Raw genomic sequence first — 14,123 nt, 5'->3', positions numbered from 1 at the left:
TGGTGGAGGTAAAGATATTGCGCCACCAGGAATTTAACCAGTGGGCCTCCTGTGACGGGGGAGACAACACCGATGGCAGGGAGGGAAAGGCTGTCTGTAAAAGAGGACCCCTAGTAGAAGGGTGAAGGGAAAGACAGACAGGGCCATGCGGCACAGGGCGGTGTCAGTGCAGAAGTTGTTGGGGCACCGGGTCCTCTATGGCGGGCCGCCCCCAAGCCCCCAAAAGTGAAGTGTAGAGTGAAGCCTCGAAGGGAAGAAGCAGCTCCCGACCCCCAGAGCCCTGATGGAGGACCTCCAGAAGATTATCAGTGGGGAAATGGGAAGCTGGATCGCCCATGCGCAAGATACCCGCAGCCGTGGAAACCGCCTGAGCGAAGGCAGCACCCTCCTCCGTAGTGCCCAGCGGTGGGGAAAGCAGCTCCTCTGTGGGCGACGGCTGCAAGCTAAGGCAGCCGTCCCCCAGTCCCACGGGAGGAAGGAAAGGCCAAGATCGGAAAAGGGTTAAAGGGACCGAGGAATGGGGGACCTGAGGCGCCTCCGGTGAAGACTGCGGTCGCGGTGACGGGAAGGAGCCGTCCTTATATGACGCCAGGAGAAAAGCCACGACACGGCGACCTGTCTCCAGAGAAGACAAAACCATCAACCGCTGAACCTCCAGGGACAAGGGGGCGTCCGAAGACGAATCAGCAACCTAACGCCGGACCGGCGCCGTAGAGTCCGCGACCGGGGGCAGGCCAACGTTGACAAGCGCCGAAGGGGATGCCGGAATGACCTCCGCCCCAATGCGCGGTGCAGGAGCCCGTGGTTGGGCCGGAGCCGGGACGGGTAAGGAATGGCCCCGAAAAGGCATCGACTCAACCCCCAACGAAGTAGCCGCCTGCAAGGAGGGACGAGGGGGGACGCCGGAACGACCTCCGCCCCAACATGCGGCGCAGGAGACCATGGCTGGGCCGGAGCCCGGGCGGCTAAGGAACGGTGCCAAAAAGGCGTCGACTCGACCCCCAACGAGGCAGCCGCCTGCAAGGAGGGACGAGGGGGGCTCGAGGACACGCACCGACCCCTTGTCGGCCCCTGTGGCGCCACCAGGGACAGCAACCGCCAGCGCCTGAGCAGCGTCACCTCGGCCAAGGCTGCCGCCTGCCCAGAGGAGCGAGGGGGACTCAGGAACACGCCCGAGCCCCGGCAACCTCCGGCGACACCACAGGGACCCCTGCGAGGGTTTGCGGCGAGGCAGAGGTGCTGTGGTCCGAAGGAGGGAGCCCCGAAGGGTCGCACCCCGAAGGCACCACATCCTCCGAACCTGGAGGCGTACCGGTCAGCACCAGGCCAAAGCCGGAAACAAGGGAGACGCCACTGATGTCCCCGCACGCGGCTAGGGATCCGCATATGTCCCAGGAGGAGGAGAAGGAGGAGCCAACAAGGCCTGCCAGGCCGCTGCATAGGCCTCTATCTGGGCGCTAGTCGCCTACGCGCCGGGAAACAGCAGATAGCGTGGCGACGCGTGGGCCGCACCACCCGCAGAGAACCCACGCCCTCAACAGGTCAGGGACCGGCCCTCGGGGACAAACTGCGACACTTACCAACAGGTGAGCGACGTTCTTCCTGCCTGGGAGAAGGACGATGTCCGAGACGCAGGCCGCAGTTCTTGAACCTGTCCGGGGGAGACGGACGCGGTGATGATGTCGACCTGGACATGCAGCTGAAAGGAGTTTCATCCGGCGCTCCACCGGGACTTCAGTTTCAGTTGCTGACACGCCTCACAGTCTGTGGAGTCGTGGTGCTCTCCCAAACACCACTTGCAGATGGAGTGAGGATCCGTCGCCGACATCTGGTGTGCGCAAGATGAGCACGTTCTGAAGCCCAAAGGCATTCGCACACTGTTCTCAAGGAAAACGCTTAATGTGAAAAAGGGAGGCCTAAAACAGGCCAGGAGTACATGATTCGGGTCCGTGTTGCACGTGGAAAAGAAGAAAACAGACGTCAGCGCACCGGGGTGGGGCTTATGTGACCTCGCTCATGTCACGCCAGCGGAGGACGTCGGGCAGGCACGTGGCACCGCCCCCCTGGCGCGCAGAGATGCTGGGCAAGAAAGTTTTCCGGGTCCAGTCTCACGCCTGGGGAATATTCTACGTTATTGAATCTGCGGCTAGTAGTATCAGATTTGCAGGTTTTATGCAGGGCAGCTTGATTAAAGGAGTAGCAGCGGTTCTGAGTGCCTCGTCCAGGACTGGATCAGATCATTTCTTCCATTCACGAGCAAATGTTTGAATGATTATTAGTTTGATATTCTTGCTCCTTCTCGTTTATTGTTGGTTTTACTTCTAGAGTTGGATATTACTGAACATATAAATCCATCAGAGTGTATGTCATGAGGTTGGTCATCTCAAAGGAATACAGAATTCTTGATGTATCTGGAAATAGGATGGCGAAATGACACCTGCTAGATCTGTTCTTCCACAAAGATTGATGTTTGCAATTAATATAGAAATGTCTTGATAGGGTAGATATAGCATGGGAACATTCACAAATAAACAGTCTACTACAATGAAAAATACAGACAGAAGGTCTTAAAACAGAGATAAGTTTCCACCAGCTAGGAGGACAGCCATTTTGTCCATTCGTAGGAGTACAATATACAAGCCTTTTCTCAACATGCCTATCAAGGTGCAGCGTACTGTGGCTAGGTAGACCTTCAGAAACACCCCATCCTTCCATCACTTATAGTTTGTAAATAGAGTGTCCTTTGGAAGACAGCTATCCCTGCTTTCACCAAACATATCAGCATGGAATTTAGGATGGTGGGCAAACGTTTGCATCTGCACTTGCAATTTTTATAACATTTCTATCACAATTAAATCACAAATCACAAGGTTGGAGAGCCAGGTGCCTAAAAAACACAACACACTGATTCACAAAAACAGGCTTTATTACTTCAACAGCAGCTGCACAACTGAAACACAAGGTACAAGGGCAGCACATAAAGAACTTCAAAACAGGAAATCAAAAGGGAGTCTATAAAACCATTTCAGGGGAGAAAACTTGTTGAACGTGCATTGTAAGTGGAGCCGCAGCACATCCTTCCAGCTACAAAAGCTAGCAGGTCTCTGCTATAAGACCTTTGCTTTGTCTGCCGGCAACCTTCAGAAGAAAGTAATAACTTTCTAGACACACAAACCAAAGCAACGAAGAAGGTCAAACTTCAATAAAACAGATGCAACTACGTTAAAGTCCAGGGTAACCTGACGGAACGTTCCAGCAGCAGTCTACAGGTCAAGAAATAAGACCTCCCACAGGATCCAACCTTCTCCAAGGCCATTGGTTTGCGCATACCACGCGACAGTCCAGTTTTCACGGTGAAGGATCTGCTATTTTTGCAGACTATGCTCCGCTGAGCAATGCCATTCAAACACAATGAAAACTGGTCATGAGGACGAGGCACGAATCGGATGACATATCAGAAAGCACAACACAGAAAATGCCCATTTTTGGATATATAATTTTTTGCAACATTCATAAGCCTCAGCTTATAGTAAACAGATTGGCTTACTATATGTTTTTATTAAATAATTTAATTTACAATAGTTCCCTTGATTTTGAAAGCACCTGGTGTTGCTTCCACAACACACCTCTCTCCACGTTGCAAATAACCATACACATCGCCCATTTGTGAAGGAGAACATAAGATACATAGCTATACAAGTATATATACAGCATTAGTCTTTAATAATAATGTAAATATACAATGCCAGAAGTATCAGTAGTAATCCATTAGTAGAAGACTGAGGCTCTGGAGAATGGTAACTTGTTCATGATCACAAACCGCAAGGAGGTCAGGGTCACTTGGCTGCATGCAAACACCAGGCGTGCCAAAATGATTTTGTTTAGGTTGCCCTTTTAGGAGAAGGGTTTCCAACACAGGTTGAGGAGGGCCAGATTCATGACAAATTACCAGGACACCACTCATGATGATATAATGAGTTACATTTACTTATGGTACAGCCCTTGTTGGCTAAAAGAAGATAACTCTTCTTCATGGGATTGTACAGTATATCTAAAAGTAGACATTATGCTCCCATGTGACTTATCCCTTTTTTCAAACCCTTGATCTTAGTTACAGTCACTACTCCTCAAAGGGAATTTTTTGTTAACTTTAAATTGTAGCAGTTTCCACAGGTTAATAAAAACATCTGAACGTTCTCTCCTTAGCTTCCCTGAAGCGGTAAGTCCAAAACTGATAAGTCAGCGACTTGTTTTCCCAAGGCAAACAGGTGAGCTCCTCCTGTGTTATCCTTGAAACTGCAACAATGAAAACTGCCTTCATCTACCCTGGAGCCCAATAAGGCAGCAACCTTACACAGTTATTTTAGGAAGAATTGCTCTGAAAGCTAAAAGGGTATGGCGACATCTATCTAATTTACTTTGGGTATTTCAGATAGTCAGTGAATAATTCCAAGAATCATTAACTGGCACCTAAAAGGTGTTAAGTGGAAATGTAGAAGTATTTCAGAAATCATGAATGCCCACTATGTCACAACTTAGTTCATATTTTGGGAAAATGCTCTTAAAATGGGGTGCATGATGGAAGTCTTAGGGGGTAAGATTTTTAATGAAATTACAAACGAAAATAGGCCAGGATTTGAAAGAAATTAACATATAAAAAGGAAAACTCCACAGATTTTGAAAGTACATTTGTAAAGTTTAGACTTTCTTAAAGTTAGTCACCGTGATGGCATAATTAGTATGGTGAATGACCAACATTTGCGTAGCGACCAGTTAAAGTGCCATTTGACAAACTGCTGTTGGTGGTCATGGACAGGTCTATACGTTTCATGTGCCTCACTCCAAACAATCATGTACAAGAACAAAATTGTCCAATAATCTCAAAAAATGTACAAGGAATAATAGCATTACAAATAATGACAATAAGGATATATACATTCCAACTTTATATTATTAGAGCATCAGAAATAGACTGTTTAATAGGTTAATTTTTAGAGGTTTAGAATGTACATAAAGTGCAATTTAGACAAAAGATTCAAGTTGTTAAGTTCTTCAGTGGAGGCCATCTTGCAAGGTGTTCTCTGGGATTCCAGCTCATAGCTTGAGTAGCAGACAGTTACTGCCAAAAATGAATAATGATCTTGGCTACCATTCAGACAGTAAATGATGGGCAAGGAGTAAAAGCACATCAAGGCATAACCATGGGATCTGTTCAGGATGAAAATAAATCACCATTATGTAAAAAGCTGCTAATGACCATGGCATTTATTTCGCTATGCTGTCTCAAGAATAAAGTCCTCTATGAGGTGGCAATGCCAAAGATCAAAGGGAAACTTATTTAACGGACACACATTCAAGGACTATGGAACTTGTTCTGCAGGGTTAAATGAGGAATTTGGACCCTTTATCTGCATTGAGATTTTGGAAATGTAAGGATGGCATATCAGAGATTATACAGTAGAATGCAGAAAAAAGACTGGATCAGCAAAAGAAAAGTATTGAAAACAATAACTGTGAAACAAATTAGAAGAACAAAAAGTTAAGGTATGTGTAAGGAATTAAACCTGTAGGAGAATATGAAAGCTATTAAGGAAACCATATTAAATTAGAGCAAAAATATGTAAAAACAAAAATGAAAAAGGTAAAACACGGGGGGGAACAAGATAGGACCTTGCAACACAGAAACACAAAGGACTATAAAAAAAGCAGAAGAAAGAATTAATGCAACTTAAAATAACAGATAGAAAATGTACTGTATGACAGAATAAAGAATGACAGTGAAAAAAGGTACGCAAACATACAGGGCCAGAGAAAATGAAGCAAGAGGAAAGGAGACACCATTGTAAGACCTTATTTTCTTTCATAAAACTCTCCAACAAGGTAGCATTTCCCCATACCCTATACCAAAGCACTACAAAAGAGGAAACACACTCTAGTTCCAAGACTCCATCCATGTCCATTAAGGTCACTTTTCATTTTTGTTTAACTTGTTATGGATACATTTTTTATAAAGGACATAACATCAATTGACTAAATCATTGGTGATGAGGAGGTCGTGGGCAAGAACCCAGCTGTTTCACCATATAGTCCAATTTGAATGATGAATTGAACCAGAGGTGGGTTTGGGACAACTGTCCAAAGTAAGAAGACTACATGAACATAGTGATCATTGCGAAAAAGGCTTTGGGACAAGCATGGCCAGGAAAAACACCAAATGAGTACAAAAGAGTAAAATAACATCAACGTGTAATGTGAGGAATACATTATTATCAGTAGAGTAGGAAAGGCTTGTGCAACAAAGCCAGAAGAGTGGCAACCCCGAAACCAGAAGTTCATTAAAAGAAGTGTCAGCACAGGTTTTGTCCTACATTTATGAGCATATGAAAATAAAAGAAAAATGCAGCCCAGATACTCAGAACTGATTGACATAAGAGGGGGCAAGTAGGTTATTGGCCAAATGCCTGTTTATGAAAAGCAAGCAAAATGCCACCAAAGTTACTATTCAAATCCACGGAGATCACCAAATCAAGGAAAGTAGGAGTGAAGATACTGCCCAAATCCTAGGAGTCAGAATCAAGGGAAACATAAGTCATGTGACTGCCACTGAGCGAATAAGCAGCGACAAAATCCAAGGAACTCAAATGCAGGAAAGGTGGTAGGAATGGTGGAAGCAAAGGTTGAACCAATCTGACCAGAGCTCATGAAAAGGAGAGGCGGCATTAAAATGTTACTGCCCTAATCCCAATGCTACTGCCCTAATCCCATGGGCACATGAAAGAAGTGAGGTGGCAGGCAGCAAGGCAAGGGCCAAACCCAACATTTTACCCAAGGCTGTAAAAGTGAAAAAATGTGACTTACTTTAAGTCAGCCCATTAAGGAGGCAGGAATGAGGAATCAGGGACAACAGAAACAATCTTTGGACATATGCTGCAAGTAAGATGTCCTAAAAAGACCAGTGGCAAAAAGATATGCCAGAGTCGCACAGATTGCAGATTTTGCGCGCAGTGATGGAACCCCAATTGGAAGGGGTTCAATTTTATCAGAAGCCCAACACAAAAGAATAGAGATCACTGGCTGCAAAACATGGGCATGGGATAAGGCATGCAATACGGGATTTGAAAGAATCCCACAAGGCGAAAACTACTGTACATGCCAATCTACATATCTAACATGTGAAAACACAATGATTAAAGAAGCAAGCAAAAAGGCTGGTAGGTGGCTAAACCTGATCATATATGTAAAGTAGCTCTTTTGGAATTACTTCCTTACAGATTTCATACCATGGGACACGATACATAAACTTTGTTTGGGAAATCACAGTTTGTGTGATTGGTAAAGTAAAGTGAGAACAACCACTGTAAGAAACTATGAAAGCAAAGCCACACAAAGCTGTGCAATTAGAGGAACCTAGTCTGAGAACTCAGAAGTGGAGTCTTAACAACATATTGCAGAAAAAGCAGAGATTGACAAACCCAACTAAACCACCTGTGGGTCATCATTTGGCAGCAGAGACACAGCAGAACAAAACAAGATGGTGGTGGGTGGAACTCCCATATGGAGAAAAAACAGTGACAACACTGGGGAGGCATGAACCATCAAAACATATGCCAAGATAGGAGACAGAGAGAAAGAAAAAAAGAGGACATGAGAGATAAAGAGAGAGAGCGAGGAGAAAGCGTGAAAGAAAGATGTCAAAGAAAGTAAGAAGGTAGGAGAAGCGAGTCAAGCAAAGAGGAGAGATACAGGTAAGAAACAAAAAGTGAGAGAGATAGACAAATGGAGACAGAGAAGCGAGGATGAGAAAGAAAAAGAAAGGCAGCTTTGGAGAAGAGAGAAGAAAGAGGGAGATAAAGAAAGAAGAAATGAGAGAGGACAGACAAAATAAGTACGGAGGGTAAGAAAGATGAAGAAATAAAGTGGCAGAAGAAAGAGAAAGAGTGGGAACAAAGGATAGAGACGAAGTGAAAGAGGAGATGAGAAAAGGGGCAGAGAAAGGAGAGAGCAGACTATGAAAGAGGAATAGAGTAAAAGGGGGTAATAGCAGCGAAGTGACTAGAAGCAGAAGGAAGAGAAGGAGAAAGGAGAACAAAGGGAGACAGAGAGCAACAAGTGAAGAGAGAAAAGAAAAAGGAGGAAAAGAAGGGTAGTGAGGAGGGAGTGGGAAGAAAAGATGAGAGCGGAAAAAGACAGGGAGAAAGAGGTGGGGAAATAAAAGGAAGGGAGGGGAACAGGACAAAGTGGATGTGCAAAAGGAGAGCAGGAGGTAACGAGCAACTGAGGGAGAGAGAGAGGCGGAGAGAGAGAGAGAAGAACAGAGTGAAGGAGATTAAGAAACAGGGATCAACATATGTATAAAGGTGGCCAAGAATCGTAAGCTCATGAGAATGAGTCTAACTCTAGAGAAACTCAGTGTGTAGGAAGTCCTATAAAAAGAACTAGAATGCATGAGCCAAAAATAATGTGAAGAAGAACTAGTAGGATGCAACCCACCAATTTTTCGAAGGTGGCAATGACAGTATATGCACAAGGAGGCTAACACACGACAAGTACGCTGGTTATGGAGAGTGAGAAGATAAATGCGCTCTATCTTTCATTGTAAATAAGCATATGAGAAGCAAGAACTAGTGAGTCAGGACAAGCAGAGCAAAAACAATAAAAAAGGAAACTAACATTTCCCAATACTGGGAGTCAGCTACAAAAGGAATATGCTGGATTGTATATCATGGGAATTTAAGGAGATGACCGTACAATGCTAGGTACCCGCACATAAGATAAATGAAAAGGACAACATAGTCACAAAAAACGAGAGGTGCTCACAAGGCAACATAACCAAACTGAACACGTACAGCTCGAAGGAATGAGCACAAATTACAAAGCTTAAGTGCTTCTGGCAGCCCAATCGGAAAATGGAAACTGCCAAACAGTATTTGGAAACCAAACAGATTATCAATGTTTAAAGTTTGTCAAGGCAATGTGAACCGAAAGACAGCCAAACCACCTCAGGGATGCAACATTTATGCTGACACACAAGGGCTGTGAAAATATCAAGCAAAGAAAATAAGCATGCAGCAGAATTCAATCAGCAAAGAAAACAGATCGGAGGAACCTTTGCTGACGATGGAAGTAACTTGTGGCTGTATGTCAACTTACCGACAAAAGGAATGCAAAACGAAAACTGAAACCATGCACTGAGCGCCTTGATTGTGAAGTACGCAGAACAAGCAAACAGCGAGGAAGAAAAACTGACAACTAAGCACTTCAAGGGTCACGGTTTACCACAAACAAGTAGAAAAGAATGCTGGTGTCCAAGCATCTCAAGGAAAGTACACATGCCACTCCAGCAACAAACAGGAACAACAACTCATTGCAAACTATTCAAACTCATGTGTGCAGTTGTAGAGGTGAAAAAGGAAAGTTGCATAAGTGGACCCGCATGGAAATATACAATACTGCTGTATCTGTGAGAAAGGAGCATTAACCTAGCAGACCAGGATAAGAAGTTACTACAAATCTGATGAAGATCCTAATAAATGTGGGGAACACCACAGCTACAATCACAGGTGGCGAAAGCACACAATCCCCTGATAAGGTAAGCAAAAGGCTAAATGATCACCCTACTGTGCCGAGGTGAGATTCTTTTTTCTCATACAGTGGCAAAAACACAATGAAGAAGCTGAAATAGCACAGAGCAAATGCAACCACCAGTGCCAAACAATTTTCACAGCGAAATGCGATAATACTGTAGAATTGTATGGCCGAGATCGGAAACCCATCCGACTGGCAACCTGCAGGTAATAAGCAGCAAGCCACTTCCTGGGCACCCAAAGTGTCACATTGCTATTCAAGTATCTAGTGTGATCTTGGGCATTAAACCCATGGCACAAGATGAAGCACTAAGCTCAGGAGAATAGCTCCAAAAGGGACAATAAAAGCATAAGAGATGCACAGACCTGTAACACCTTTCAAGGTGACAAAAGAGGTTCTCCACTCTAAGAGAAACAGCCCGCTGTTTAGGTTGAAGTGAGGTGCTTAGATCACCTATCTGGGGTTTCAGGACTATGCATGTGCTAGTACACCTAAAGTGTCAAGCTGCAGTCACTTCAACAATATACGCTCAAGGCGTGAACACACAGCCTTCAAGTACTGTCCTTAAGAGTGGTGCCACAGCATCAGTGGGTAGAAGGGCAAATGCTGACACCATTGTGTCCACATGGTCTTTGATGTGGCAGCTGTCTAGTAAACTGATATTTTGTGCTTTTTCTCCCTTAGTAGTTCTTGTAAATCAACCCACGTATGTGTAATATGTATTGTGAAGTTTCATGGTGTCCCCTTAAATGGTGGCAGATATGTTACAAATAACGCACTGAATTAGCAAATGGGAGGAACATTTACCAGCTGGTTTTAAATGTGGGAGAAAAGGAAAAGAGGAAAAGGTGGTCGGAAATAAAAAAAGAATTGAGGTGAGAAGGGAAAAGATGAGGCAGATTTTTCAAATATACTATCAGTTTTTGCAAGAGAACACAATGTATCAGAAACTATGTAACTGGAGAATATGCAGAAAATAGGAGGGTTCTGAAGCAATATCTCAACACAAGTGAGTGTTGGGGCAATGTCCCAGATCGCCATCGCTGAATCAGTCGAGAATAATGATTTCTAGCTGAAACAGTGGAAGGCCCAGGTTATTTACTATATTAAGTACTTTGGCCTGGGTTAGAATGGAATCTTCGGATATCAGTGTGAGGGGACATAACCTTTGAAGGCAACAACTGAAGCCTGACAATAGTGCAGATGGGTTAGAATCAAGAACTTAAGATACTCTACAAAAAAATGAGACGCCATGGCCATTTCTATTGCTAACTAGGTGAAGCCACTCCATATGTTGATCAAAGTCCAGAGAAGACACTTGTTTTGAAACAGAGTGGTGAACCGATGTGTAGTATTCACAATCTAAATGACTTAACAAAAGGGCTCCCTTGCACATCACAAATCTCTGTTGACATAGCCGAACAGGCAGCCCAACCCCAGATCTAGGCTTTCTCCACATACCATATGGCACACATTAAGGTCTTCCCAGATTAGCAAAAGACGACTCCCTTAATGTCTCATAGTAGGGCTTTTTCTTATTTCACATTAGGGATTTCTCACTTCAGATGCACATCTCTCTCTCTCTCTCTCTGTGTAGAACTCATCCTTCTCTCTTGCCACACCAGAAACTACACTTCACAACAGAGCTGTCTCACCTCACAATATGGCTCCCTAGTATCACAAAAGGGATCCAGGAAATATCCATTTTATCACATCCTTTCTTTAAAAAAGCCAGATCCCTACTTTTGCTGAAATCCGGAATTGATATAGGGTTGTGCCGAGTTTTCCCTACTTCAACCACTCTTTGCCCCCTCTGGGTCTACAGACGGACGTGTATTTGTCTTGTACCCCATACCATAGAAGGGTATCCATGGGGTGGCTCGATAGTTGGTCTCCCTGCACATCTTCCTAATACATTTATTGTAGAAGGCCTCTTTTATGCCATCCAGTCTGGTTGGTCCCTAATGATCAGCATATTACCCGGTTACAGAAAAATTAATCAACTTTGCTGAAGGAATTCCTGAGCACACAGAAAGAAACACAAAAGAACTAAAGAGAAAACAGTTTGCTTTCCTTTCCCACAGAATCCTTCAGTTTGTGAAGCTGCCAAGTCTCATAAATCCTCTCCATTTAAAGGTTCCATGTTTCATTTCCAATTGTTCTCTTCATATCGCGAAAGGATGCAGGAGCCTCGATAGGCTCGGGATGCCATGCGTACTCAAGTAAAAAATATCCGCCAGTGAGGCACAAACCAATGATCTTCTCCACAGAGAAACTGAAGAAATTGGCCAATGCATGCCAGGTCCCTAAACTTCAGTCAATAAACTCCCCCCACCCCCCCAAACACTTCCAACCCTCCCCGTCTGCTTGAAGCAGGGCCCCCCGAAGGGCGCTTGGCACAAATGGAGACAGTTCAGCTCTGCAGGACTGATGACTCCTTTAAGGTTTCATGAACAGTATTTTTTTCCTTGAAACCACCCCAGAAGCTGGCCTGTTCAACGGCAAACCAGAAGCTCACGTGGACAAAAAAAATGGCATGAAGCACCACCTTTAAGCCAGATACAGACCCAATAACTGGACATCTTTCAAGAGCCCTGCTGCCTCTAGAAAGATGGGAACATGTGCGGCCCCAGTCTGGGACTGTATAGGTGGCACTGGCGTAATCGTCCAGCAGCTTCTGAAGGCAAGCCTGGTATGTCTTTGGAGCGGAGTCACAATACCTTGGTAGACTTGCCTTTAAATGTCATTGTCTGGTTGGCAAGGAGGCAGATGCGACAGTAGGAATGACTGGGCATGGGTATAGCCAAAACCCTTGCATCCACTCCAAAGGATTTTAGCAAAGCGTATCCGTGTTGAAGGACAACTGAGCCTGCATGAGAAAAAGAGAAACATTGGCACAGTTAAATTATTATTCATGCTAAAGCACTATACCTATGCACAGCAAGCTCTACTAGAACTGAAGGGTTATAGAGTTACTCCTATTTCAATCTCCCATCACCTGCAACGGAGACATTTTATTAACCGTATTACTTACAACTGATGCCCTAAAGCTTCAAAAAGCATTGGTCTCTTAAAGAAGGTGTTAAACAACTTTGCAAGGGATTGGTGTTTTTTTCTCAATTTCATGTGATTTTCCATATTACTTTTATATTACCTAATGGTATAGGTGCTTTACCACAAGTCAGGAAATAGGTGCCAGTACATAGCATTCGTTTGTAATTATACGACACATTTATGTATACAATTAGGTCTGCAGCAGGGCATGGGGGGGGATGAGTGACAGGGATGTATGACGTTACAACGCAGGCTATTACAACGCCTGCCTTTACAACGCGGTTTTTACATCGCATACCTTTACAATGCATAGCGCTTAGAGGTGCTGGATAGTGAAAAGTTTAATTTTCTATTCCAACTCCAGTCCCCGTGGACACTAGGGAAGGTGTTGGATAGAAAATTAAACTTATTCCCTATCCTAGAGCGCCCCCCAGCGCAATGCGTTGTAATGGTTTGCGTTGTAATGACAGCGTTGTAATGGTAGTGCGTTGTAAAAGTTTTGTTGTAAAGGCTGTTTACCGAGTGACAGCAGTGGTGGGAGGCCAGAAAGGCTAGGGGATAACAATATCCCTCCCTGTCCCCGTATGTCCTTTTCAAAACATTTTCAAGACAGGGGATCAAGTCCCAGAGTCCCGTTACGGCCTCAGTAACATTCATTTTTATATTGCATCCAGCCAATCAGAAGGCTTGAATTTTAAAATGTCAGCACAAAGGTCCAGATATATTTACACATTCTGAACCTTAGTTCCAGAAACACTACTGAACGGATTTACACCAAATCAAAAAAAAGCATGCTTCCTGGGTAAACTTGGTTTAATTCTGTTCAGTTGTTTTAGCTGTGACGTGGTCTACAAGTCATATGGAAATTTCAAGGACCTGCCCTTTTCCTCGGTCCCCACTTAATGAATCACCCCAGAACTTTCCATAAAGGAGCTTAGGTGAATGAACTTTGTTTTTTGGGAAAGTTTCGTGAAGATTTGTCAATGGCACCAAAGTTATTAGCAAAACATAAAATCTATTTCCTGTGGTAACTAGGTCCTAACTAAAACTACATAGTGGTGATTACAAGTGTCTAATATAAAGAGAGATAGAGAGAGAAACGGACAGAGACAGGGAGAGCAAGACGGAGAGCGAGAGAGTGCAAACGAGACAGAGAGGGAGTGAGACAGAGAGAGCATGCAAGACAGATTGGGAGTGAGAGAGAACGAGACAGAGAGAGATAGATAGATAGATAGATCGATATAGATAGATCTAGATAGATAGATAGATAGATCGATCGATCCGGCTTGTCAACATCCTAATCCTACTTAAGGCAGTTCTTCATTCCACAGCTCACCTCATCTCGGTTCAAAGAAAACTCAACCACAACTTGCCAATACTTCGAGATTTTCACTGGCTTCCAGAACGTCCTGTAGCAAGGATTCACTCTTGCTTGAACCCCCCAAAATCATAAGATCACTAGCTCAAAGACAGTCTTTTTCCAG

The 14,123-nt window shown here is 44.3% G+C and overlaps 1 protein-coding gene across 1 annotated transcript in view; it reads right to left on the bottom strand.

The window, feature by feature from the left end:
• Nucleotides 1–2,908: 2,908 nt before the first annotated feature.
• Nucleotides 2,909–14,123, bottom strand: part of ABCA2 (ATP binding cassette subfamily A member 2) — a 696,743-nt gene continuing 685,528 nt past the window's right edge. Inside the window, exon 49 of the mRNA XM_086921159.1 lies at nucleotides 2,909–12,454. Within this exon, the coding sequence (XP_086777285.1) occupies nucleotides 12,419–12,454 (36 nt within the window). The 3' untranslated portion in view covers nucleotides 2,909–12,418. The remainder of the gene's footprint in view (nucleotides 12,455–14,123) is intronic.

This window comes from Lissotriton vulgaris, chromosome 5 (assembly GCF_964263255.1).
Source record: "Lissotriton vulgaris chromosome 5, aLisVul1.2, whole genome shotgun sequence".
Lineage (NCBI taxonomy): Eukaryota > Metazoa > Chordata > Amphibia > Caudata > Salamandridae > Lissotriton > Lissotriton vulgaris.
Note: the sequence above shows the minus strand (reverse complement) of the source record. Positions and strands in the feature narration are given on the sequence as shown.